At 48.3% G+C, this 26,076-nt stretch overlaps 1 protein-coding gene across 4 annotated transcripts in view; it reads left to right on the top strand.

Annotated features, from left to right (window-relative positions):
* Window positions 1-17,397: 17,397 nt before the first annotated feature.
* Window positions 17,398-26,076, top strand: part of LOC103674890 (C-C chemokine receptor type 3) — a 19,535-nt gene continuing 10,856 nt past the window's right edge. The window contains exons 1-2 of one of the 4 annotated variants that reach the window (XM_040628925.1): window positions 17,436-17,605; window positions 22,641-22,935. In XM_040628925.1, the coding sequence (XP_040484859.1) occupies window positions 17,548-17,605; window positions 22,641-22,935 (353 nt within the window). In that variant the 5' untranslated portion in view covers window positions 17,436-17,547. Of the gene's footprint in view, window positions 17,606-22,640; window positions 22,936-23,465; window positions 23,971-26,076 lie in introns of those variants that run through there. The other 3 variants (XR_005834569.1, XM_008703882.2, XR_005834570.1) reach the window with 3 other exon arrangements.

Raw genomic sequence — 26,076 nt, 5'->3', positions numbered from 1 at the left:
GAGCTTGAGGAAGGATGTCATGCCTACCCATTGCTGGCAGGAGTAGAAATCGGGTCCCCCTCCAGGGAGGGCTGTTGGGCCATGTCTATCAGAAATCAAATGTGTGCATCTTTCCATCTAATTCCACTTGTAGGAATTTATCTTACAAATATTTACACCGATGGCAGAAGACACAGGTGACAAGGATGTTCCCTGGGTTGTGGGGTTGGTGAAGAAATATTGTGCAGACTTCTGTGTTGGTACAAAATGCCCCCAGGCTGGAGGCACCGAGCGAAGGCCGTGTGCAGGACTCTGCCTGCAGGGGAGACGCTGCTGGTGCAGGCTCCCCGTGTCTGGAAGGAAGCACAACGGACGCCTGGTTTGTATTCCTGGTCTCTGGCGAGGGAAACGGGACGGGGGAGAAAAGCAGCTTAGTTTTCACTGTGTGTTCTTTTCTTTTCTTTTCTTTTCTTTTTAAGATTTTATTTATTTGACAGAGAGATAGAGACAGCCAGCGAGAGAGGGAACACAAGCAGGGGGAGTGGGAGAGGAAGAAGCAGGCTCCTAGCGGAGGAGCCTGATGTGGGGCTCGATCCCATAACGCCGGGATCACGCCCTGAGCCGAAGGCAGCCGCTTAACGACTGAGCCACCCAGGTGTCCCCACTGTGTGTTATTTTCTACCTCTTGGCTTGCATCTGTCTGGCAGTTCTCCAAAGGTGCTCCAAAGACCCCTAGGGGTCTCCCAAACCCATCCAAGGTGCCTCTAACACCTTTTCCTCTTCCAACTATGCAGCTGTGTGTGGAAGGTTTTCCTTCACAGGCTTCGGCCAAAGCAATCCCAACAGACGGGGGCGGGAGCAGCTTCGGGGATCCCGCCCATCTTCCCACTGGCATCTTTTTCGTCTGGGAGAATATAATTATTTTCACGAAAGTATTATTTATGTTATTACGTAACAGTTTCCTTACTGTTATTTTAAGGGAATTACTGACATTTTTTTAAGATCTCAGTTTTGATGTCTGGGACAGTAAATATTAATAATCTGTGGAAACAAAAGCTCTTTGGCATCTGCAGTCACCGTAGAGCATACGGGTCCTGAGACCAAAACCACGGGTGCGGGGCCATCGTGCCCTTACGTTCTTCTCAACTCCCGGTTCCACCCATGAGTAGTGAGGGACCCAGGGCAAGTTAACTATTTCTCTGAGCCTTGCTCTGTGTGCGCGAAGAAGATGATGCACGTAAAGTACTTAGCACGTGGTATACACTCAGTAAGGGTTATGGTGGTCCCTAAACCCTACAGGCGACTCGGGCTACCCAAATGAACCCTCAGCGACATTAAGTTGGCAGCTTGAACTTGGCCCCCGGGATTGGCCAACACTACACGTCAATGCCTTTTTCATACTTCCCTGCCCCCGAGCTGATAGGGAACCAGCTCACCACCGCAGGGCAAGGACAGGCCATGCACGTAGGGTTGGCGGGGGTGGGGGGTGGGGGCGTAGGGGGGGTTTGCACGACTTTAATCGTACATCTGTGACGGCAGAGGGACATAATAAGAAATTCTGCATCTGAGTGCATACAGACCTTTGGTCTGGGCAGAAACTAGCTTTTATTTGAATGTCTGCCCCTTGCACAACTAGCTGGGGCCCAGTTCCTTCATCACAGGGGGATTCCCTCCTGTTTGAGGTGCACTCGCCCACATCACAAGACCACCACTCATCAGCAGAGTGCCCTGCGGGGAGGGGAGTGAGGCCAGGGCCTTGCCCACTGCCTTATGTGGGGGCAGGGGGGAGGGGGGCTGGGGGAGGGGCTCTGGTTCAGGTCACTGTGTGTGACCTGAAGTTCTAGCCCCAGGTTTGTGCCTCTGGGCAAGGCATCTTGTAATTACTTTGTACTTCTCTTTTCTGGACTTTCTAGTCCCCCTCCTGTCTTCCTTTCCCTTCTGTGGGTTTTTGCAGGGGAGTGAGGAAGGGATGGTGCTAGTTTGTTCTGTTTTCTGGCCTTCGTTTTTGCTGTTTACTCTCCCCACCAGCACCAGCTGGCAGCTTCCCTGTCATTGAAGACCATGTTTAAATTTTTCATCTGAGAATCTTGTGTTCTTTTACTCCTTGCATACAGGGACTCCCCAAGGTCCCTGAGGACGGCCAAGGGGAAGATCCAGGAAGGGAAGCATCTTCCGGCCTCCTTTGCCCTGCACCAGCATTTCCTCCCCCAGAGTGCCTGCAACGTGCCCCCCCCAGCCCCAGCTCCAGGGCCTCCCCCCCCAGCATGTCCCCAACCTCTTGCTCCAGGGCCTCCCCCTCCCCACTTCACTGCTGTCCAGACAGCGCTACTTTCTCATCTTTAATTCCCACTTGGAGTGTCCTGTCCCCTTTCTGATGCTTCCAGTCATGTCTTTTTCATGATGGCTCTGTAAGGAGGACCCAGAATCCCTTCAAAGGCCTTTACAAAGATAGCTGTTTGGGGGCCTCCCCAGGTTGGGTGAACTGGAGGCCAGTTGGGCCTCTCTACCCTGGGCTTTCGTTTTTAGTGGTCTTAGTGACACAGAGCAGTGGGGAGGGACTCTCCCCGGGAGAAGGGGCAAAGACTTCCAATTCTTCTTCCTGGAGCTCATGGGGGGAAAGTCTGTCCATATGGCCCACTGGGGGTCTACACGAATTACCCCTGGGAGACAGAGAGAGAGTCAAGGCCTGCCCTTCCCAGAGCTGTACAAGAGTAGAGATAATAGCTCTGGCTCGAAGGGCCATGACCTCCTGGGCCCACCATGACCCAGTCTTTTCGACGGCAGTCTTGGACCCTGGCAAAGGCTTCGTCCAGGGCTCTGACACTGAAGATCTTCCTGAGGTCTGGGCAGTAGAGTTCCTGTTTCAGATCGGTGAGGCTGGAGGAAGCAGGACCGTGTGCCATGCCATCACCAGGGATCCCCATCAGTGCAGCAGCCCCGCCCCCACCCCGTAGCCCCAAATCTTGGCCCCAGCCATTCCTGGGTGGGCAAGGTAGAGGGGAGTTGATGGGGGCATTATGGGGACAGATGGACTTCCAGCCCAGTCGGGCATGTGAGGGATCCAGTTTTTCCAGTCTGGGATGTGGCAGGGAGAGGGACTGACAGCCTGGCTGTGTTACTCTCTCTTATCTCATCGGTCTCTCTCTTGCTGCTGCCTTGCCATCCAGAGCCCGGGTCAGGCAGCCTTAGGCTGCCCCTCGAACGGTGCCACCAGGCTGGTGGAGAGCTCAGGAGAAGAGCTTCCAGGGTGCCCTTCTGCTGGGCCCCTGCCTCAGAGAACCGGTTCCCCGGGGTCTGGCTTCTACCCTCTGCACACTGTCCCTGCCTCCCCTCATTGTCCGAGCACCTCCTCGCAAGCAGTAAGCACCTCGGCATGCCAGACTTGGGTTCAAATGATGGCTCTATCAGATGCCAACTGTGTGATCGTAGGCAATTTTCTTTACCACTTGTCTGAGCCTCAGTTTCCCCACCTGTAAAACAGGGATAATGATAGTATTTCCTTCTCTGGATTGTTGCAAGAATTAAATGTGATTTACTGCGTGCCTGGCATTTGGTGGGTGTTCAGCCGACGGGAGCTACGCAGCTCTCTCTGTCTTCAACCCCAGCCTCAATCAAAACAGCCATCGTGGGTGGAGTGCCTCCTGTGCGCAACAAAAGCTATCCGAGGACCCCCTTCCCCCACCTCCATGCCGAAAAGGGGAAGGAGAGAGTATCTCAAGGAAGTGCCCTAAAAACCTCCCTCCTGCACCAGCCCAAATTAGCAGTTACGGTGGCACATGGCTTGTTTCAAAACTCAGGTTCTGAACTTATTTATGTATGGACTAAGACACACGATTTTATGATATCACGAGGCTGTGTTACATCTTTTCTTTCCAACTAGATTGTAAGCTCAGCAGCTGGACCTGTCCTTCCGCGTGGGTTTTCCACGGTGCCTGACACCCAGCTGCATGCACGAGAGGTGCTGGAGATCCAGACCCACCTTCAGATTAAGATTGAGGCTTTTATGTGTGTGCGAGACCCCAGGTGAGGGTGGGGTTTGACGTCTTTTGTTCAGAGTGACATTGTCAGGCATCTGCTTGAATAAATTCATTGTCCCTTTTCATCCTGCCTCAGTGTCGGGAGCGAGAAATCTTCCTACTCCTGAGAAAGAAGTGAGGGGAGAAGGGAAAAATGGGAGAGAATTGTGTCCCGTGGCTGGCCCAGAATCTGGCTGGGCAGGGGCTGGCATGAGGCTGAGACCCTGGCAGAGGTATTGGAGAATGACTGGTGTCTCTAGCAGGGTCCAGAAGCTTCAGCCTGGGCATTGCTGCAGCTAGAATCAGCATCCAGTGTGACCGGGGATGCCAGGAGCTGGGTAGAAAAGGCCAGGGGTGCCCATGGCCAGAAACAGCCCGAGATACCTCTCTTGGATGAGGGACTCATAAACAGAATAGATTAAAAACTCCTAGGAGTCAGTATGGAAATCATAACCTAATTTTCTTTTAGATAGGCAAAAGACTTCACAGAAGAGGATACCCAATTAACCAACACATACATAAAAAGGTACTCGATATCACTAAACATTTGAGAAATGCAAATTAAAACCACAGTTTTAGATCCGTAGTTTAGAGATAGCAGCACATACCCACTGGGATGAGGAAGTGAAGGAGGAAGGAAGGAGGGAAGGAGGGAGGAAAGAAGAGAAGGAAAGAGGAAAGGAGGAAAGGAAGGAGGGAAGGAGGGAGGGAAGGAGGGAAAGAAAGAGGGAAGGAGGGAAGGAAGGAGGGAAAGAGGGAAGGAGGGAAGGAGGGAAGGAGGGAAGGATTCGGAGCAGTCAATACCAAGTGTTGGCGAGAACATGGGTCGATCAGAACTCTCACACACCGCTGGCGAACATACAGATGGGTACAACCACTTAGGAGACTGTTCAGCAGTAGGTGAAGTGAAACATGTTACTTCCCTACCACCCGGAAATGCGACTGCAAGCTACACACCCAAGAGAAAGAAGTGCATATGAACCCAAAAGATATGCACCGGAGTGTTGCTAGTAACTTTATTCAGAAGAGTCCCAAACTGAAAATCCCAAATTCCCATCAACAATAAAATGGGTACATTGTGGTATATTCATATGATGAAATGCTACGTGACAATATGAAAGGATAATCTGCTGCTACTATATACTATATTACTCCATTTCTATCGAGTTCAAGAACAGTTGAAACTAATCCATAGTGATAGAAAGAAAATAGCAATGATCTCTGTGGGTCCTGTCGGGGAAGTACTCAATCAGGGAACGTTCTGGCTTCTGGCAATGTCCTGACTGGCAGTCACACGGGCGTACACATCTGTGAAAACCCAAGATTAGTGTGCATCAAGCACTTTACTAGGTGCATCCTGTATTTCAATGTAAAAATCTTGAGATATTTTTTAATTTTGTGATAAATCGCCCAGAACGTGACTGCCGGGTTATACTGTAAGCACATGTTTTACTTCTGTAAGAAACTGCCATACTCTTTTCCAGAGTGGCTGTATTCTTTCATATCCACAAGAGCAATGTGTGAGTGACCCAGCATCTGGTTTTGTCACTGTGTTTTATTTCAGGCATTCTGACAGGTGTGTGCTACCATCTCGCGGTAGTTTTCATTTACATTTTTCTTTTTCTTTTTCTTTTTTTGAAGATTTTATTTATTTATTAGACACAGATCGAGAGAGAGAGCATAAGCAGGGGGAGCAGCAGGCAGAGGGAGAAGCAGGCTCCCTGCTGAGCAAGGAGCCCGATGCGAGACTTGATCCCAGGACCCTGGAAGCATGACCTGAGCCGAAGGCAGATGTTTAACCGACTGAGCCACCCAGGTGCCCCTCTTTTACATTTTTCTAATGTCTAATGATATTGAAGATGTGTTCCTGTGCTGACTTGCCATCTGTATGTCTTCTTCTGGAAACATCCGTGTATGTCTTTGCCCGTTTTCTAACTGGATTTTTTGCTTTTGAGTTTTCAGAGTGCTGTACATTTTAGATACAGATATTTTGCTGGATAAGTTGTTTACAGATATTTTCTCTGAGTCTGGAGCTTGTATTTTCATCTGCTCAATAGAGTCTTCCACAGACAAAAGGTTTTCATCTTGATGAAGGCTAATTTATCTGCTTTTCTTTTTACGGATGGCACTTTGGACGTTGAGTCTAAGACCTCTTGGCCTTGGCCCAGATGCCAAAGATTTCTCCTTTGTCGTCTTCTGGAGCCTTCTAGTTTTACATTTTACAGTTAAGGCTGTGATTGAGTTGAGTTAACTTTTGTGTAAGATCTGAGGTTGAGGCTGAGGCTTATTTTTTTCTACCTGCCCATGGATATCTACTTGCTTCAGCGCGATTTGTTGGAAAGGCTGTCATGGCACATTCGTCAAAAAGCGGTTGGGCATCTTTGTGAATCCTGTTCTATATTTTGTGTTTTGTTCCATTGATCTGTCCGTCCCTCTGTCAAAACCACACTGCCTGGATTACTGTAGCTCTGTATGACACCCCGATATCAGATAAAGTGATTCCTCCTGCTTTAGTCCTCGTTTTCAAAATTGTTTTTAGCGGTTCGAAGTCCTGTGACTTTCCACGTAAATGTAAGAACAACAGCTTGTCTATGTCTTTTTCTACAAAAAGACCTCGATGGTATTTTAATCTAAATTGTTTTATTTTTATTTATTTTTATTTTTTTAAGATTTTATTTATTTATTTGACAAAGAGAGAGACAGCCAGCGAGAGGGAACACAAGCAGGGGGAGTGGGAGAGGAAGAAGCAGGCTCCCAGTGGAGCAGGGATCCTGATGTGGGTCTCGATCCCAGAATCCTGGGACCACACCCTGAGCCAAAGGCAGACGCTTAACAACTGAGCCACCCAGGTGCCCCAGTCTAAATTGTTTTAAACCTATAGATCAATTGAGGGAAAAACTGACCTCTCTACTATGTTGAGTCTCCCAATCCATGAACATAGTCTGTCTCTCTCCATTTATTTAGGTCTTTGGTTTTCTTCACCAGCGTTTTGCAGTGTCCAGCACCAAATCCTGTTGTTAGAGTGATACCTAAGTATACTCTAAAAGCCTTTTGGAGCAATTGTAAAGAGTATCATGTTTTCAGTTTTGGTTTCCAAGTGTTCATTAATATACAAAAATGTGATTGCTTTTTGTTTGTTGGGGTTTTCTTCCCCCACAACCTAGCTAAAGTCCATTATTAGTTCTGAGTTTTTTTGTAGATTCTTCTGGATTTTCTCCACAGATGACCTTGTCAATTTTATTTCCTCCTTTTCAGTTGATAGACCTCTTATTTCTTTTTCTTTCTTATCACTGGCTAGGATCTGTGGTTGGTAAGAGTGGTGAGAACGGGCATCTCGCCTCATTCCTGATAGTAGAGGGAAGCACCCAGTCTCTCACCAGCAAGGGTGAGGTAGTCGCTGGGTCTCTGTAGTTGCTGTTTATCACGTTGAGGAAGTTTATGTTCATAGTTCACTGAGACTGTTTACCATGAATGGGTGAGCCATCTTGTCAAAGGGTTTCTCTGTGTTACTATTCGGCAAACGGACCCATGTCCTGTAAGAGTTTGCATTTACGAGCATAAGGTTGTTTGTAGTATTCTCTCTTGATCCCTTTTTTTTCTGCTGAAGAATCTATAGTGATATCCCCTCTTCCGTCCTGACATAGATTCATGACTGGTGTTCTCTCTCTCTCTCTCTCTTTCATGTCTTGCTAGAGGTTTACTACTTTTCATGATTTCTTTTCTTTCTTTCTTTCTTTTTTTTTTGAAAAAAACAGCTTTTTGTTTCATTGATTTTGTGTGTTGTTTCTGCTTTCAGTTTTATTGATTTGTTTTGTCCTTCTTCCTGCTTCCTTGGGTTTATTTTGCGCTTTTTCTAGTTTCTTGAGAAAGAAACTTAGATTACTGATTTGAGGCTGTTCTTTTCTAACCTAAGCATTTCGTGCTGCATGTTGGCCTCTCGGAGCTGCCTCAGCTGCACCCCGCCGATCTCAACTGGTTATATTTTTGTTTTCGTCTAGTTCTATGCATTTTTTATTTCCTTTGAGACTTCCTCTTTGACCCATGGATGGCTTAGAAGTGCATTTTGAAATTTTTAAATTTCCAAGTGTTTAGAAACATGCCTGTGATTCATTTTTAGTTGATTCCATTTTGGTCTGAGAATGTATTCTGTGCAATTTCAATTTAAAAAAAAATTTTTTTTTTGAGGCCCTGGATGTGGTTTATGCTGGGAAATGTTCCACGGGCACTGGAAAATGTTTGCTAATTGTGAAGGCATTGAAATCCTATATTAATTCTCTTCCTGGCCAAAGTTACCTGCAGACGCCTTTTCCATGAGCAAACCCTGACTGGTACAGGACGGTTATATCCCACACCACACAGAAATCCCTCCTGAAATCCCTTCTGCACTTCCTGTCTTCTTTTCCCAAACTCTTTCTCAATCTGCTGCCCCATTGCTGGGTGTCTCCCCTGGGCCTTGCATGACATTGTCAATCCCCCGGGTGTCAGCCGCATCTTTCTTCCCAGACCACACATCGCACCCACTCCCAATGCCACTCAATCCTTCTCTTACCTACAGAAATTTTTCCTCTCTCAAATTAAAAAGTTTGTGCCCTTCTTGATCCCATCATCTCATTAAGAACCTTCTTTGTGATTCATCCTCCTTAGAATGCAGAGGGGACTGTAAGTAGTCAATAACTTCCTCCACTTCTTGGGCCGTTATGCACTTGCTTTCTTGACCACCTGCCCTGAGGTCCACGTTGCGGGAAGCTTACTCTAGAGTCTAGAATCCTTCTAGAATCTTTGAACAACAACAGAATCTTGGTATCTTGATGGCCTGGGTTATTTTGAAATCTGCTGCTGCTATTTCTTAGCTCCCATGGGAGTGGGAAAATGCTGTTGTTGATTTGTTCTTTCCATGCTAACAGCAGAGGCTTAGGAGTCCAGAACGACCCGGGCACAAGCCTATTCTCTGCCACTGGATGGCTGTGCAGCCACGGTGGGTCATGTAATCTCACGTGGCTTTCATCCTCACCTGTAACCTATAAATCGTGACGATAACCTGACAAACCATGGTGAACACTTGGCATGAGACTGTTCAAAAGACGATAGTTGTTCTCACCGTGTGCTGTTTATGTGTAATGAGGTTGCTGTCACACTGTATGCCAATATCTCTTGCTCCTTCTTCTTCTTGGCTTCCCCTTCACCTTCAGAGAGCTGCATGCAGACCTGACAGTGTTAGTAATTCCTGGGCACGGGGATTGACTACCCGTCCAGCCTCTCGTGCATTTACTCAGTGGTCATATCACTGAGTTCTCGCCCGTGCAGTTGGACAAATGTGATGTGAGAAACTTCTAGGCCTGCTCACAAAACCCCTTCCTCCTCTTTCCCCAACCTCTTGGGTGAGGCGGCTGTATACATTGTGATCCTGGTGCCAGCTAGAGCGATATGTAAGGTGCCTCGCCCCCTGAATGAATGATGGGAGGCAGACCGCCGCTGCCGAGTGATCCTGATCCGCCACCGGGATCCCGAAATTCCTGTTTAAGCTCGTTATGCATTTTGGAGTTTGTGAATAGCTAGCATTTTCTTAACTGATGTAGAAATCAGTACCTTGAAGTGGCCCCGTTCAAAAACCTAGACTATGTGGTCTTGGCTTCATGTTCAGATGGTGGGATGCAGAGAAACTGATCTTAGGACCTGGAAAGATGTGGTTGCTTGGAGTTGGGGGCAGAGTGGGGGATGGACGGCAAAGGGGCACAAGGAATCTCTTGGGGGTGATTGCAAATGTGCCATATCTTGACTGTGGCAGGTGTTCCCCAGATACATACGAGTGTCGAAGTTCATCAGATGGGTGCAGTTTATTGTCCAAAAATGGTATCTTCCTAAGTTGATGTAAAAAAGCAGCTGTCATCTATGGTAAATTCCTTATGTTCTATCAGGTTCCCAGACCCTTGAGGTGAGGATTCACATGTTAGTGATTGATCTATTTTTTTAAATTTAAATGCTAGTAAACATAGAGTGCAATATTGGTTTCAGGAGTAAAATTCAGTGATTCATCACTTACATACGACACCCAGTGCTCACGGTGACAAGTGCCCTCCTTAATCCCCTTCCCCCGTCTAACCCATCCCCCCCTCCCCCACCTCCCTCAGTCAACCCTCAGTTTCTTCTCTGAGTGTTCTCAGAAGCAGCCAGCTAGCAAGGGAGTAAGAAAGCAGGACAGGTCAGGAGGAAGTCAGCACGAGTGACCGCAGGCCAAGCCGCCCCCCCCGCCCCGCCCCATGTGCACAATATGCAGGTTTTCTTCCGATTGTTCTTGAAGAAATGTAGAATTAAAGCACAGGTGTTGGGAGGTAGAAGCCGGCGGCTGGCTCTTGGGCATGGGCTGCTGGAGTGGCCGGGGGTCCGGGCCAGCTGCACACTCCCCCAGCCCAGCCCGGTGCCACACCCTGAACTCCAGGGAGGCAGCAGGGTAGGGGGAGCAGGGGAGGGCTGGGGATCCGGTGCAGGGGGATCGAGGCCCAGCCCCACTGTGCTCTGGCTGGGCGATCTTGGGCTCATTGCTTAACCAACTCGCCTCAGTTCCTCCTCCAAGCAATGGTAAAAACAAGCACACTTACCTCATAGGCTCACGGAGAGAACTTTACTCAAGACCAAGCACGTGAGGCCCTTCGCGGAGGCCCTGGTGTGACCCAGGTGCTCAGGAAAAGCTGTGTTTATTATTAAACCATCATTTCTCTGCCCCTCCTCCCCTCCTGCAAGGTCCCCATGGTGGACAACAGCCCCCAGCCCTGTCACTCCTGGCAGCTGGGAGTCCCTTTTGTCCTCTTGCGTTCCGGACTAACGGACCCTTCCTCTAACCCCCACACTGGCCCTTTTATCTTTCCCGGAGTAGAGCCTCGGGCACATTTTTAAATTCAGGCAGGATTCACACTGCGCCAAACAGAAGCTCGATACATTTAAAAAGGACGCAGACGAATCTCATTGTGTGAAAACGAACTGTCCATCCTCTCCACCCCGATGTCCCACTTCGGGTGTCCTCCCCTGGGGCTCATAGAAGTCTCCCAGACTCCATACTCCTGGGTCGTGAACAAAGCAGAAAAGAACTTTTCTCCAATGGGAGGCACATTTCTGGCTGCTGTTTGGAGAAAGAAGAAATGAGCGTAAAGATCTCTCATCTACCATCCTTTTAAGCTCCTGTTTCTCTTGTCTATTGTATCTATTTTTTCCCTCCTCCTCCTTCCACGGGCATTTCCAGGGGCCCGTCCCAGAGTATAAGGGAACAGGGAAGAAAAAGGTCTTCACTGTTCTACTCCACTGACATTATGCAAGTTTGCTCCTGCTTCCTCGGGGGTGTAAGGTAGCCCCTACCCTGGGGAGAACACTGTATTTTCTGCACGGTTTCTAAATCATTGCACACTTTTTCCCTTCACCATCCTATTGATTTACTCATTTGCACACCAGATTTTTGGTGTTTACACCAAAGAATAAAAAAAAGACCCAAACAAAACACACAAATGGTTGGAGGCACAGTGGCAGCAGCCCAGAGCCTCACAGGAATGGCCCAGTGGGGCCCGGGGTCTGTTTCCAGGCCCATCAGAATACGCAGGTAATTCGAGTCCAGATCCCTGAAAAGTGGACACCCAGGAGGTCTTATACCTGTCGGGGCTTGGGAGGGGAGGCACGGTGAGGGGGAATGGGGGAGGCCTGGGGGAGGGGGGACGCTGGGAGAGCTGGGAGGCCCCCGCGAAGCAGGGCGGGCTAGGGGAAGCATGCTGGCCATCACGCAGACGCAGACGGAGGGATGTCTGGCATCGCCCTGGGAGTCCTCGTGCTGAAGCCAGTGGGCAGAGGAGGAAGGTGTCCCAGGAATGGGCCTGCCTCAGCATCCCCGTTGCCCTAGGTCACGGGCGGATGGGGACCATGGGACATGGGGCCTTAGGGCAAGCACAGCGCCGGTTGCAGCGCCCTATGGGGGCCCGTGGTCGATCCCACACCCCGCAGCTGGAGGGGCGCGAGGTGCATGCTCGGGTCCCCCAAATGGGGGTGGGGTTTGCTCCAGCTTTGCTCTAATTCTGGATTTGAGCAGGAGGCCTGTGCTGAGGCTAGACTACGCTTTTCCCTTTTCTGCACACCCTGCCAAGTCCACTGCCTCCCCATGTAACAGCTTCCACGTGCTCCCTCCAGCCTCTCCCGTGAACCGGCCGGAAGGGGGCAGGTCACGTTTGTGAAAGCTTGCTTCTGGAGCATTTCGAGCTTTCCAGAAGGGCAGCACGCTGTGGACGGAGGGAGCTCAGAGATAGACTGGGCCACCAGCGAGCCAGAGGCAGGCCGGGCCGTCTACCTCCACCTGTCCACTTAACCCCACTGGGAAAATGTTGGCCACGGGATGTGTGTGGTCCGAGCTCAGCCTCTGTGTCCCAGATGGGCCCCGAGACCCTGTACCTAGGAGTTGGTGACCAGAAGCTGGGTGAAATTCAAGGAAGCGCATACTCTCCCCGCTCTGGCCATCACTTCCTTTCACACGCTCTGGCTGAGGCTGACCTGACCCATCCTGCAAGAGACTTCGGGCCCTCTCCTAGCTTCTGAAGGTTCCTCGTTTGTTCCTTTCTCCCGCCCATGCTCCTATACTCCCAAGCTGCCCTCTGTGTGCTTTGTGGTGGCCGTGGTGGTTTTGGTTGTTTTTCCTCTGAGATGTTTCTGCTTTAGTTTATGTGACATCAAGAATCTGTAAGATCACAGAGTATTAAGTGTTTGGGGTTAGGTTTTCCTGTGCACGTAGAGCCTTGAGCGGCTGAAGGATGCACCAAAATTCTCTGGCCCCTCCTGGGAGGAGCCAAGACAGAGCAAGCCCCTGTGGACCTCAGGGAAACCTCCTTGGGCTCTGCCTGGACGTTTGGTCACAGCCTCAACCTCGTGGTCAGCTGAAGCACAGCGGGCACTTGTCCTTCAGATGGGGGGACTGTGCAGGAGAAGAGAGTTCTCAGTGGGGTAGTCTACACTCGGGGTGGAGCCCAGCACTGCCCTTCATCCTCCCTGTGGCTTCTGTCAAGCCCCTTGATGCCTCTCAGTTTTCTCGTCTACAACGAGGGGTAACAAGAGTGTCGTGGGCTGCTCCAGAGATCCCCGCGAAAATGATAGAATGGGCCAGAAAGCAGTTCGCAGCTAGCTGCACTGTGCTGTGTCCATATGCTGAGCAACCATCAGACCAGCAACTCCCAGAGCCCCAAGGAATTCTGGTCTTGAAGAATATGAACAGGTGTTATTTGAAAGAAAACAATTTTTTCCCCTACATTAAGAATAGGCTTGGGAAAGGCTGGGTAAACAAAGCTTAAACTACTTCTGCGTTGCAGGATTTCTTAGAGACTGTGGATCTCCATGAATGTTTTCCAATAGTGTCTGAGAGGATTGTCTTTATGTGGGAACCCGTCCCACACAACACCCTCGAGTAGAAATGCCGTACGAGGTAATGCAGCGATTCCTGGAGGACATAGGTGTCAGACTTGGGGCCGGCTGTCACGCTAACACCGGCTCATATGACACATCAAACACACTGGGACGGGTTAGTTAGTTTAACCAACAGATGGGTAATGAGGAGCTCCAGCCTGTAGGCTCTGAGGTTCTTGGTACCAAAACAAGCCCAGGAGAAACCTTGATGTGTGGAGTCTGACCAACATATCCCAGACTCACCATGTGCCCCATGCAGGCTCCCGAGTCCTGTCTCCATCAACATCATATGTGGTCGTCTTTTTTTTTTTTTTTAAGAAATTTATTTATTTATTTGACAGAGAGAGAGAGACAGCCAGCGAGAGAGGGAACACAAGCAGGGGGAGTGGGAGAGGAAGAAGCAGGCTTCCCAGCGGAGGAGCCTGATGTGGGGCTCTATCCCAGAACGCCGGGATCACGCCCTGATCCCGGCGTTCTGGGATCGAGCCCTGAGCCGAAGGCAGACGCTTAACCGCTGTGCCACCCAGGCGTCCCCATATCGGTTGTCCTTATCCTTATATAAATGAACCCCCATCCTAACTTTCTCTAAAGCTTAATCTCTCAACTGATGAGAAAACATGCCCCTGACCAGAGCCCCCAGGGGAAGGGCTCCCATGATTCATGGCCTGCACACAGAGCGCGCTGTGAGGTCCCTCCCCGGACTGGCCAAGCCCCCGCTGGATTCCACACTCCCCAGCAATCCACCCCCAACTACTGTTTTCTGCCCGAGATCCACCCCCTTCTTAGACCGCTTCCTGTCAGCTTTCCTTGACCACCATTCACAGCACTTGGCTTGTTCCACAAGGTCAAGAAGTTCTTCGGTTGCTTGAATCATTCCCGAAGAATTCTAAGTCCATGGTGAGGGCGGAAGACGGAGCTCAGGGGCGGTTGTCCACGTACCGACAGAAGGCCAATCCCTACCCAGCCCTAGCCCTGCCACCCACCTGCCTCCTCCCGAAGGCCCCTCGGCGTGAACACCCAGCTCCCATCCTCCCCGCTCCAGGGGGCACAGTGACTTGAATTTGGAAAGTTTGGGAAGAACAGCAGGGAAGGCTTGGCTCGGCCCCGTCCTCTTTCCCCGGGCAGGAGAGCTGCCTCTGGCTCTGGGTGTTGCCTTTGCCTCAGTAGATAAAGCATCCAGCTCTGCGGACTGGGCAACAGGGTCATGCGTGGCCTCTCAAGGTCTTCCCTTGCTCAGAACCGGAGAGGAAAGGGGACAGGCTGGGAGGGTAGGGGTGCTGACTTCTCTTCAGATGGTGCTGAGCACCAGAAAACTAGGTGGGCCATAAATGCCTCCTACGGGGTGAGGCGCCATAGTCCTGGTCAGCACTGGCTGGGCCTTTCCCGCAAGCAGGCACTGAGTGAGGCATCTGCGTGGGCCACCTCGCCTGACGCTCCCGTCCACGTGTGCTGTTTGCAGCTGGGGAAGTCAAGCACGGTGCCAACTACCTGGACTGGGAGTCCAGTCTTTCTAAGCAGAAAGGGTTATCCTCCTAGGGGAGCTGGACCTCGACTGCAGAGCCTCGACTGGGGCGCAGACCAGCAGAGGGGAGAGAGGCAGGTCTGAGTCCCCCCATGGGTCTCGAGTGGGAGATTGGGGGCAGAAAGAGAGTCCTGAGAAATGCAGCTGGAGACCCTGGGATTTTCCAGTCCAGCCTCCCACGTGCGGAGAGTTGTCCTTATTCTCCAATAAAATTTGCATGACTGTTCTATACAGATGGCCGTTTCTGTGATTTGTCCTGCAGAACCGACCACCTGCCTGGCGCGTAGTAAGCAAGCTGAGGAATGTGGCTTTGAGACTCGTGCTGTGTCAATGACCTTGGGGGCCCGGTTATTTCAAATATATTATTTGGCCTCCAGGTCAGAACTGGCCCTTCTGTTCTGGACGCCAAGAGCTACAAATTTGGGCTCACATCACCTCCTGCTCCAGGCTGGGCTGCGACCCCCGCCCCCCACCCCGCCCCAGAATGGAATCCAGGAGCGGGGTGCAGACACACACAGCCCAGGCTCCTTGAAACTCTAAAAACATGATAACAGAGAAATGCAGCTTGCTCCAAACGGCACGTAGGCCAACAAATGCTTAACTTCAAACCCTGCCATTTGCCCTATCAGTAGGGCCCTTCTGGGGAGGGTCGGTGGGAAGGCTCACCTGAGGGGAGGACGCTCTGCCCAGGCCTTTCAGTCTGCACTCCAGCCCGGCTGTGTCCGCCTGGCTGCCCCAGCTGATGACGTGGGGTGTAGTAAGTACCCGATTTGATGTAACTTTGCCTTGTTCTCATTTATTACCTCCTATTCCCTTCATCTATGCGGAGATTCTTTTCCTCTTCTGTTTCTATTAGGTGTCTGTAATACTCATACAGTTTTCTTTCCTTTTCAAAACCGAAAACTCAGCTGTTGTGAATCTCTTTCCCAGAACAATTACAAAAATGAGGTCCTTTCTTTATTCTTTCCCTTGTTCCATGGGTATTCACCCAGGACCATTGGTGTGCAGGCAAGGGTGGGGGGGGGGACGGCTGGCCCCGGGCCCCGGGGAGCTGCCCTCACAGGGGTGAGTGCACAGTGCCCCTGGCTATGCACCCCCAGCTTCTTCAGGGGGCTCCCAGGATGGGCCTCCCTGGCAGGACCCCCCGCTGAGACTTCTAGTTCTCTGGGGCAGAAATCTGCCTCCCAGAGGCCTCTGCACTTTGGCCTTAGAGAGCCCCAGGGAAAGGCCAACTCCATTATAATGTAAAACAACTTCCTATTTTATTCTTCAGACTAGAAGCTTGCAGTTCCTCTAACTCTGCTCTGGCAGGGCTGCTAGGACCCGCCTGACCCTGAAGGCTGGCTGGCAAGCTCCCTCAAACTCCAGCCTCCAGGATGCCCGTGAGCCGTCTTTGGCAGAGTCCTTGCTTTTTTCTCTCTCTTTACCCTTCGAAGCAGGTAGTGCAGCCCTGCGTACATAGCAGACGTGTGATACACTCGCTGAACTTTACTGACACATCCACGTAGCCGGTTTATCAGAGCTCTTCCCACAAATGTTGGGTGGCGCGTGCTCGGTGCCCAGCATCACAATAGGTCCCCTGGACACCGCGGCAGAGCAGGCATGTGTCACAGCCGTATTCTACCCAGAGCTTCTGTGTGCTTAGCCCTATATATCCCACAGAGCCTTTTCCCATATTTTAGTTGATTCCAAGTCCACCCTATGATTCACAGATGAGAAGGCTGAGGTCCAGGAAGACCTAATGAGGAGCGCAAGGTTATGCTGCTGTGGGGGCCACAGCTGAAAGGCATTCTCGGGTCTTCTTGGGACATCTAACCCTGGGCTCCACTTTGACTTATTGAAGTCTCCTGCTGAGCTCTGTAGAATAATTCGGGTATCCCACAGTCCACATGTTCCCTTTCATAGGAAAATTCTGATCTCATTTACAAAAAATCCTTTTGGTATTGGGGTGCCTGAGTGGCTCAGTCGGTTGGGCATCTGCTTTCAGCTCAGGTCGTGATCCTGGAGTGCCAGGATCGAACCCTGCATCAGCCTCCTTGCTCAGTGGGGAGTCTGCTACTCCCTCTCCCTTCGCCCCTCTCCCTACTCGTGCTTGCTCTCTCTCCCTCACTCTCTCTCTCAAATAAATAAATAAAATCTTTAAAAAATCCCTTTTAGTACTGAAGAGCAGTGGACATAAAATGTTACATTCATTTAAGGTGCACAACATAGTGATTCGACCGTTTTATATGTGATGTGACGCTTGCCATCATCTGTCAGATGTAGTCACCATCTGTCACTCGATTTTGCTTTTTACCCTGCCTTCCCCGGGTCAAGGCAATGCTTATTCAAGAACTATCTCCACTTTCTGGGGGAAAAAAAAAAAAAAAGAACAATGTCAAGAGAATGCAGAACCCCTAAAATAGCTGTTGGACTCAGCAGCGCTCATCTTGACGATTACTCAACTGAGGGCTTTAGAATGTCATGTCAATGGTAGAAAAGAAGAACTGTACCAAACTTGATATCTTCTGAACACTTGCAAAACCTGAGCAGCTAGTCTGTTTAAAAGAGGAAGCCGTATTGTTTTCTACCTTACTAATATCTCTGATCAGATGGTATCTTCGTTTCATGAGTGGCCAGACCTCAGCTGTCACTGCATGCACAACGGACTTTGCCGAAGTAGCAGGTACTTCTTGTCTCCTTTCTGTTCTCATCTGGGCAAGAACTTACTAAATGCAATAGATGTTTAGACGTGATTTCTGGGTAGACTGTCGGGTTTCTAGGAACAAGGAGCTGGAGAGAGGGGTTTAGGCAGGTGGGAGCCCTACCTCCCAGGAGGGCTCTTGGATTGAGAAGGCAGAGGAGAGGGGCCTTACTGCAATTTAGTAGGTAGTACGGGGCCAAAGTGGGAGAGTTTGTTGTGACATTTATCCATTTTCTTCTTGCTTTTCTCCCATTTTCTTTTCTTTTCTCCCACCCATGACCATGATGTGCTTGCTTCTCCCAGTCATCCCGATTTGGCCCTTATACCTCTTTAGTCAACATGCCCTTGGCTGTGCCCCCAGTGTGTTCCCTGTGCTTTCATAAATTCTCAGTTGTTGAGAGCGTGACCAATCCGGAAGGATTACACTTAGTAGTTTTGTGTTTATGGATATTGACTTGCAAGAAACGGTCAGTGAAAATAGAATTTACATATATATGTGTGTGTACATACATTTATATATTACATTTGTATACAATTTGTGTGTGTGTGTGTGTGTGTGTGTATAATGTATTTTTTTTAAGTGCTCATTGAAAATCCACTCTAAGGCAATGAGATGAATCAGTTGATGAACTGATTTGGTCTTTGTGTCTGGATTTACAAGGTTGACTGTTTTTCCTGGACCCGTAACTAGAGGACAGGGATAGAAAGTCCTTCTAATCTTCTGGGAAAACTTAGATTGATGAGGATGGAAGTTAACTGTTGTTTGACAGGCGTCTTCGGGGAGGGGGATGGGAAAATGGCGTCGTTGGTACATGGAAGCTATGGGGGTATTTGTCACTCTTTTCAGAAGGTGGTGAAGATGACATTGAACCATGCAGGCTGAGTTATTTCTCCTGGGGGAAGAATCGTATGACTCAATAAGAAAAAAGCAGATGTACCCAACTGAATGAAATGGGTAAAGGGCACAAACTGATAATTCACAGAAAAGGAAATACGAATGACTACTAATTACAGTTAAAAAAAATTCTCGGTAATTAAATAGATGCTAGTTACACAATAATGACATCTCTTTTGCCATATAATTGGCCAATTTTTTTTCTTTTCTGTCTTCTTGGTGTTGATGGATGCTTGCTGAAACCCCCACCATCAACTATGAGTGCCAAGAATATATATACATTGCTCTACACTTGCTGGAAACAATATGGCAAAGTGCATCAACAGACTTAGAAATATGATCACAGGTAGAAATTGTGCTTTGGGAAATCTACTTTAAGGAAATAATTTTAAAAAATACGGAGATGTCTATTGCAGCATTATTTATAAAAGTGTAGACCCGGAACAACTTGGCCACATAGTAATAAGACAATGATTACGTAACCATGTATATCTATACAATATTTTGGAGTCTTTACAAATTATACATTTAAAAAAATATTCGAGAGAGAGAGAGAGACAGCATGAGTGAGAGGGGTAGAGGGAGAGGGAGAGAGAATCTCAAGCAGACTCCATGCTGAGCACAGAGCCCAGGATCCTGAGATCATGACCCGAGGCGAAACCAAGAGTTAAGAGTTGGACGCTTAACTGACGGCATCACCCAGGCAACCCTACAAATTACATTTTCAAACAATTATTAACCATATGGAATGAGGCGCAGAATATACAGTTTAAAATGTCAGAATACAAAAAATGGTATAAAAGTGTGATATCCATTCTAACAAACACGGTACCTCGAAAAGAGGCAGAGACACCAGTTCTTTCTCCATGACCCAGGTGGAGGTGGTAGTATGAATGGCCAGGAAGCTGAGCCCTCCGGTCATGCTGAACACCCCCAACCACGTTATTTTGACTATAGTCATGCCTTCCCTATGAAAACATATTCTTCACAATCATCTCTTTCAACTACATAACATGTCAGCCTGTATCCAATTAAAATTCAACCACATTTGAAACACCTGGTGTTGAAATATGGGGAGTAAATCTAATCTCTTACAAGGAAGTTGGTGAAAATATCCAAAATCATTTGGCAGCTGGATAAAACCAAGGCACTTAACATGAACTGACCACATTCCGAGGATGGGGTGGAGCCTTTGCTCCAGTCACTAGTGATAATGATCGGCAGTTGTGGAAGTCCACATGCTGCCCTAAAACACAGGGCTGGGATGTGTCTGCCGCTAGCAAGAAGATTGCATTGGTTCATGATTTCAAGCTTGAGAGGTTCTTGTGTGTTTCCAGGGAGGGAGCTTCCTGGCTCGCCAGGCAGCCCGTCCTGTTCCCAGGCAACCTGGTAGCTCCTGGCAAGCCCTTCCCCACGTGGGGTTAAATGCGGTCTCCTTCAAAGTTGTCAGATTGCTGTGCTGTGGGGAGTCTACTTCCTCCTCTGCAGGAAAAACTATCACATCAGTCTATCTCAAAGGGACTCTTCCATCTCAAAGGGACCTAAAACATTGTCTAATTCAAACCTTTAATTAAAAAGATTAGAGGGGCGCCTGGGTGGCTCAGTCGGTCGGGCATCTGCCTTGGGCTCAGGTCATGATCCCAGGGTCACGGGATGGAGCCCCACTTTGGGCTCTCTGCTCAGCGAGGAGCTTGCTTCTCCCTCTCCCTCTGCTGTTCCCTCTGCTTGTGCTCTCTCTCTCTCTGTGTCAAATAAATAAATAAAATCTTTTAAAAAAATAAAAAAGATTAGAAAACTTTTTTTTAAGATTTTTTTTTTATTTATTCATGTGACAGAGAGACAGCCAGCGAGAGAGGGAACACAAGCAGGTGGAGTGGGAGAGGAAGAAGCAGGCTCCCAGCGGAGGACGCCGCCCAGGGCTTGGAGCAGCCACCAGAGAGCCATCTACCCAATGCCCCCACAGGAGAGGGACAGCATTGCCTCCTTTCAAAAATCCAGGAATAGTAAAACTAAAGCCACCGCTCCCCCAAAAAAAAAAAAGGGGCAAAAAAAAAAAAAAAAAAAAAAAAAGGAGGAGGAACTAATATTAATCTAAGAACTAGAAGACTTGTATTTTTCATACAAAACATTCGGAGTTCTGTCAACTGTAGCTGATGTTCTGATGTTTCTGGACCTTTCTCATCCTAGCCTGTCCTATACTCCAGGTACCCCACTCTTAAAATGGGGTACCTGGGACAGAACATAATATTTCACAGGTGGAGTCTGCACAGTAAAAAACAGTAAAAATAATTCTGGTCCATCCTTGTGTCCATTTCAGAAGTGTTTATTAAGCAGCTATTAATTGTCGGGCATTATATGGGCACAAGTCACTGGTTCCACCCTGTCCGGCATGGTGACTACGTGTGGCTACTTAAATTTCAATTCACTGAATTTCAATAAAATGAAAAGCTCCGTTTCTTAATAGCAGTAGCCACATTTCAAATGCCCAACAGCCACTTGGCTAGCGGTGCCTTGCTGGACAACACAGAAACAGAACGTTTCCATCCCTGCTGAGAAGTTCCATTGGATTGTGTTGTGCCAGGTAATTATTTTTTTTTTCTGACTACTCCAGGTTCTCTGTAAAACAAAACAAAACAAAAAAGTGAAAGGAGTGGGAGGCCTGGCTTAACTGTATAGGCGGGAAGCAATTTGAGTAGCTAGTTGGATAGGTAATTGGGTGGATAAATGAAGGGGGAGCTGGGTAGAGATGTGGATGGAGAATCACGTGGGTAGATTTCTCTTGTTCTGGATGATCTACTGATGCAGACTGAAACTGAATTAGCTCTCGGGTTTGCTGTGTCACAGTGTTGACATTCTTCAGTCTACCCCTACATTTCCCCTTTTCTTCTCCCCTAAGCTTAAGGAGGTTGGAGGGTATATAACTCGGAGACAGAAAACAGATGCATAAAATTTAGGAGAGACTTCATGTCATTTCATCCAAGGGTGGGGGAGCTTTAAGAGTCACTGTGGCTTGGATCCCACCTCCAGAAATTCTGATTTAACTGCTCAGGGGTACAGCCTTGCATTGGGATTTCAAAAGCTCTCCCACCATGCAGTCCGGGCTGATAACCACCGCTGGAGTCAAACGTCTTCTCACTGTGGAAATCCCCTTCTGTGATATCCCTGCCAGGCAGCCACCCACCCTCTGCTAGGGTCACAGTGTGCTTAGTGCCGCACGAGGCACCCATTTCATTTTGGGTAACGCTGCTCCCAAAGCTCCTTCTTATGTAGTGTTTGAATTTGCCTCTTGGAACGACCTCCCGTGGGTTCCAGAGGGCACCGCTGGGAATCACATTCTGATTCTCATCTACACACCACTATCTTGCTCTCTTTCCTCCCTGCGGCGTCTTCTCTCCTGGATGGGGGGACACCTCTGGCTCCTTCAACTCATCTTTATCGGATAGGGTTTCCTCTCCGCTACATTTCAGTCACACAAAGTTCCCAGTAAATGGCTCGCCTGGGACCTAGCACAGCGCTCTGGAGGTAGTCTTAGACCACTTGAAAATCCCATCACATGCTGACCTGTAATTCTAGTGGACCATAAAGTTAGCATGGGATGGGTTTTTTTAAATTTTTATTTATTTTTTAATTTTTATTTATTTTTTAAAAAGATGTATTTATTTATTTGAGAGAGAGAGAGAAGGCACAAGTGGAAGGGGCAAAGGGAGAGGGAGAGAGAATCTCAAGCCGACTCTGAGCTGAGTGTGGAGTCCGACACTGGGCTCATAACACTGAAATCATGACCTGAGCTGAAACCAGGAGTCGGACACTTAACCTACAGCACCACTCAGGAGCCCCTGGGTTTTGTGGTTTGTCTTTTATTTTTTTTTTTCCAAAAAAAACCTTCCCGTGTAAGATTATCAATTGCAGCATTATTTGAAATAACAAAGAGTATCTGTCTACAGGGGACTGGCTAAATAAACTGGAATAGCCGCACAATGGGTTTGCGACAGCGGTAACAAAGAATAAGAAAAACTTATGCTGTGAAGTGGAAAAAGCAAGGTGCATGATGATGAATGTAATGTTCTGTTTTTATGCAACCGACAGGGTAAGATTAGAAAATATATTTATATTCGTCTACAGATGCATATGGAAATGTTTCCCTCCCAGGCAAAGAATGGGCGGGTTTGTGGTCAGCCCAATGTAAAACTTGGGAGGTTTCTACACTCAGAGTCCTCAGCTGTGAGGCAAGCCTGCTGCGTGCAGCGGCCCCGGGCCACCCCACGTGGCCCCCGTGCAACTTGGCAGCACGAAGAACCCATGAGGACACCCAGCCACATGCCTGCTGTGCCGTTACAAGCCCTTCGTCCTTATCTGATTGTCGTGTGCTTTCCTCCGGTACCTGTGAACAAGTGGCAGGCTTGCTTGTTAGCTGCAGGTAGGGCAAGATCTTAGACCCTTCACAGTTCTTGGTGGGGGAGAGGTGTGCGGGGATGAAGTAGGATGAGACTACTTATTGTGTATCTTCTCATAGTATTATGTTTTGAACCATACGATTGTGTGTATTACCTACTCAATTACGAATAGCACGGAATTTGAAATAAACATGTTACTCTTGTAAAGAACACAACTTCTTTCATATAAATATAGATTAAGTTAATGGAAGTGTTGTGTGCAGATTACGGGAAGTGATCATTTCTCAGCATCCTAAGGTGGTCAGAATGAAATGCCCAGTAGAACTCCCTCTGATTCCTGGTTGTCCTCAGTTTTCTGGGAATTCTATCTATCTATCATCTATCTATCTATCTATCATCTATCTATCATCTATCATCTATTATCTATCTATCTATCTATCTATCTATTATCTATCATCTATCTATCTATCATCTATCTATCTATCATCTATCTATCTATCATCTATCTATCATCTATCTATCTATCTATCTATCTATCTATCTATCATCTATCTATCTATCATCTATCTATCATCTATTATCTATCTATCTATCTATTATCTATCTATCATCTATCTATCTATCTATCTACATATTTACCAATCATCATCTATCTCTACTTATCACCTACCTGTCATCTTTGTGAAAGATAACCCGACCTCTGATATCTTTCCATTGGACATGTCAGTGAGTAAGTGAATTAATATAATCCGGGGTTCCCATTAGGTTCTTTCATTTGGTTGAGATCCACACTTGTCTGTAGAAATTCAAACTCCTCATTTAGAGTAACTAAAGATTTTAATGAAGGCTGAAATGTCTAGTTAACACAAACGACTGGCTACCAATCATTGTAGGTTTTCTGGAACCTTTCGTAATGGACTACCGACTGGATATTTGTGGAAAGATAAACATTTCTGTTTAGGCGGAAGAGACACTTGCTCCTCTAAAGTCATATTACACTACGTCGGACAAGATTTAAGAAATTTCGAAAAGTCCTGAGAACTTGAAAGATAGAGAAGGTCAGTGGGTGGGGGTGGGAGCAGAACTGACACACACTTGCCCGGTTGTCTCTTCCACTGTCTAGCTCTCGCGTGTGTTAGCTCTTGTTGTCCTCACCACTCTTCCCTCCTTGACACCTTCTTTGCTTGGCTTCTGGGACACCAGCTCTTCTGGTGTTTCTCCCACTGCCCACTCCTTCTGAGACTCTCTTGCTGTGTCCTCCTTGTTGCTCTGACCTCTGATTTTTGATAGACCTGCGAACGCCACCCTGTACTGTCTACACTCCCTTCATGACTTTAAACACCATCTGTATGACGACAACTGTCAACTTCAGATCTTTGGCCAAGAGCTCTCCCCTGGAGCCTACTTACTAGACGTCTCCACTTGGATGGCGCACAGGCATCTCAGACTCGACATGCCCCAGCCTTCTTTGTCCCAGCGGATGGCAACTCCATCCTTCCAGTCGTGCAGGTCAAGACTTTTGGAGCCTCTAAGCCTTGACCATTTCTCCCTCACATCCAATCTGTCAACACCCCCTTTGGTGCTACCTTCTGCATTTATGCAGAATCTGTCTATTTCGCGCCTTTCGACTCCTACTACCACGTCCAATCCAGTGTCACACCTTGTCTGGATTATCACGGCAGCCTCCTTACTGGTCTCTCATTTCTAACTTTAATTCCATAGTCTGTTCTCCACATGGCAGCCAGAACAGTTTTTATAAAATATAAATGGGGTCCTGTCACGCCTTTAATGGAAACTCTCCATTGGTCCCCACCCCATTCAGAGAAAAGCCAAAATTCTTCAGTGGCTGCATAGCTACTCTGAACCCCTGCCCACCCCTCCCCCACGTCTCTCCGACACCTTCTCCAGATACTCACCCCTCACTCCTCCTCTGGCCACACTGGGCTTCTTGCGCTTCTAAGAACATACCCAGGCACTCTGCCGTCTCAGGACATTTGTACTTGCTATTTCTCTGCCCGGAGCTCCCATCCCCCAGATACCAACTCATTCCCTCACTCCTCCCAATTTTTTTCTCAAATATCACCTCACTGGGCTCCTTGCTGACCCCCCTTCAATTTAAAAGTTCCCACCTCCAACCCACCCTATGGCCTTTCCCCATCTCCTACTTTATCTCTCTCTGTAGCACTCATGAGCATCTGAGGCCCTGTTGTTTTTACTTATTCTCTGTGTCCCCAACTAGAAAATAAAGTTCCATGGAGTCAGGAAGTTTGGTCTGTTCTGGTCCCTGATGTTGCCTGTGTCCCTGGACTGGTGCCTTGCCTATCATAGGTGCTAATAAGTAATTGTTGAATAAACAGCTGAAGAACCCCGTGAGGCAGTAATTCTTCTCATCACCATGTTACCCATAAGAATTCTGAGGCACAGAGAGGTTAAGCTACTTGTGCTAGGTCACACAGTCATTTCTTCAGACCCAGTAATGAATCATTATCCTACACTAAGGAGGACGAGGGATACATGAGAAAGAAAATCTTATAGCTATGAATTCTCTTGGCATCAGATACCAATGAGGTCGAAAGGGTCTCAGGCCCAGGACCTGATCTTAACACCAGGTGTTTATTGCTGGAACAATCCCCACTGGGAGTCACCCGTGGGCAGGGCTCTTCCAGATGGGCAGGTAGAGACAGGGTGACAGGCGGTGACTTCACACCTGCTCTCTTCTCTATATTCTTTGGATGATTTGTCAAGTTCACCTGAGAGGCTGATCCCCTCAAAGAGACAAAGCACTTACACACACACACACGCACACACACACACGCACACGCAATCCAGATTAGTGACTTCACTAAACTGGAATATCATTCAGCACATGGTCTTCTATCTGACATGCCTGGTTTTAACCCAACTCCCCCTACTGTCAAGGATCAGCCCTCTCCCTTAGTAGCATAACGAATTTCCACTTCAGTCAAGTTTTGTTATAAAATGGATCTTAAATCAGCAGTATCTTTTTTTCACCCATCTGACTAGAGTTTGTGGGCATTTACTTCTAAAAGCATTCAGACGAGCCCGAGAAGTCCAGCAAACGATCAGCTCAGAGCATCTCTGGCTTTGGCTGCCATAGACCACAGGCTGTAGCATTGAAGCTATGGCGGGGGCGGGGGGGGGGG

The sequence above is a fragment of the Ursus maritimus genome, unplaced genomic scaffold, assembly GCF_017311325.1.
Source record: "Ursus maritimus isolate PB19 unplaced genomic scaffold, ASM1731132v1 scaffold_14, whole genome shotgun sequence".
NCBI classification, from domain to species: Eukaryota; Metazoa; Chordata; class Mammalia; order Carnivora; family Ursidae; genus Ursus; species Ursus maritimus.
This window is presented reverse-complemented; position numbering and strand designations above follow the sequence as displayed.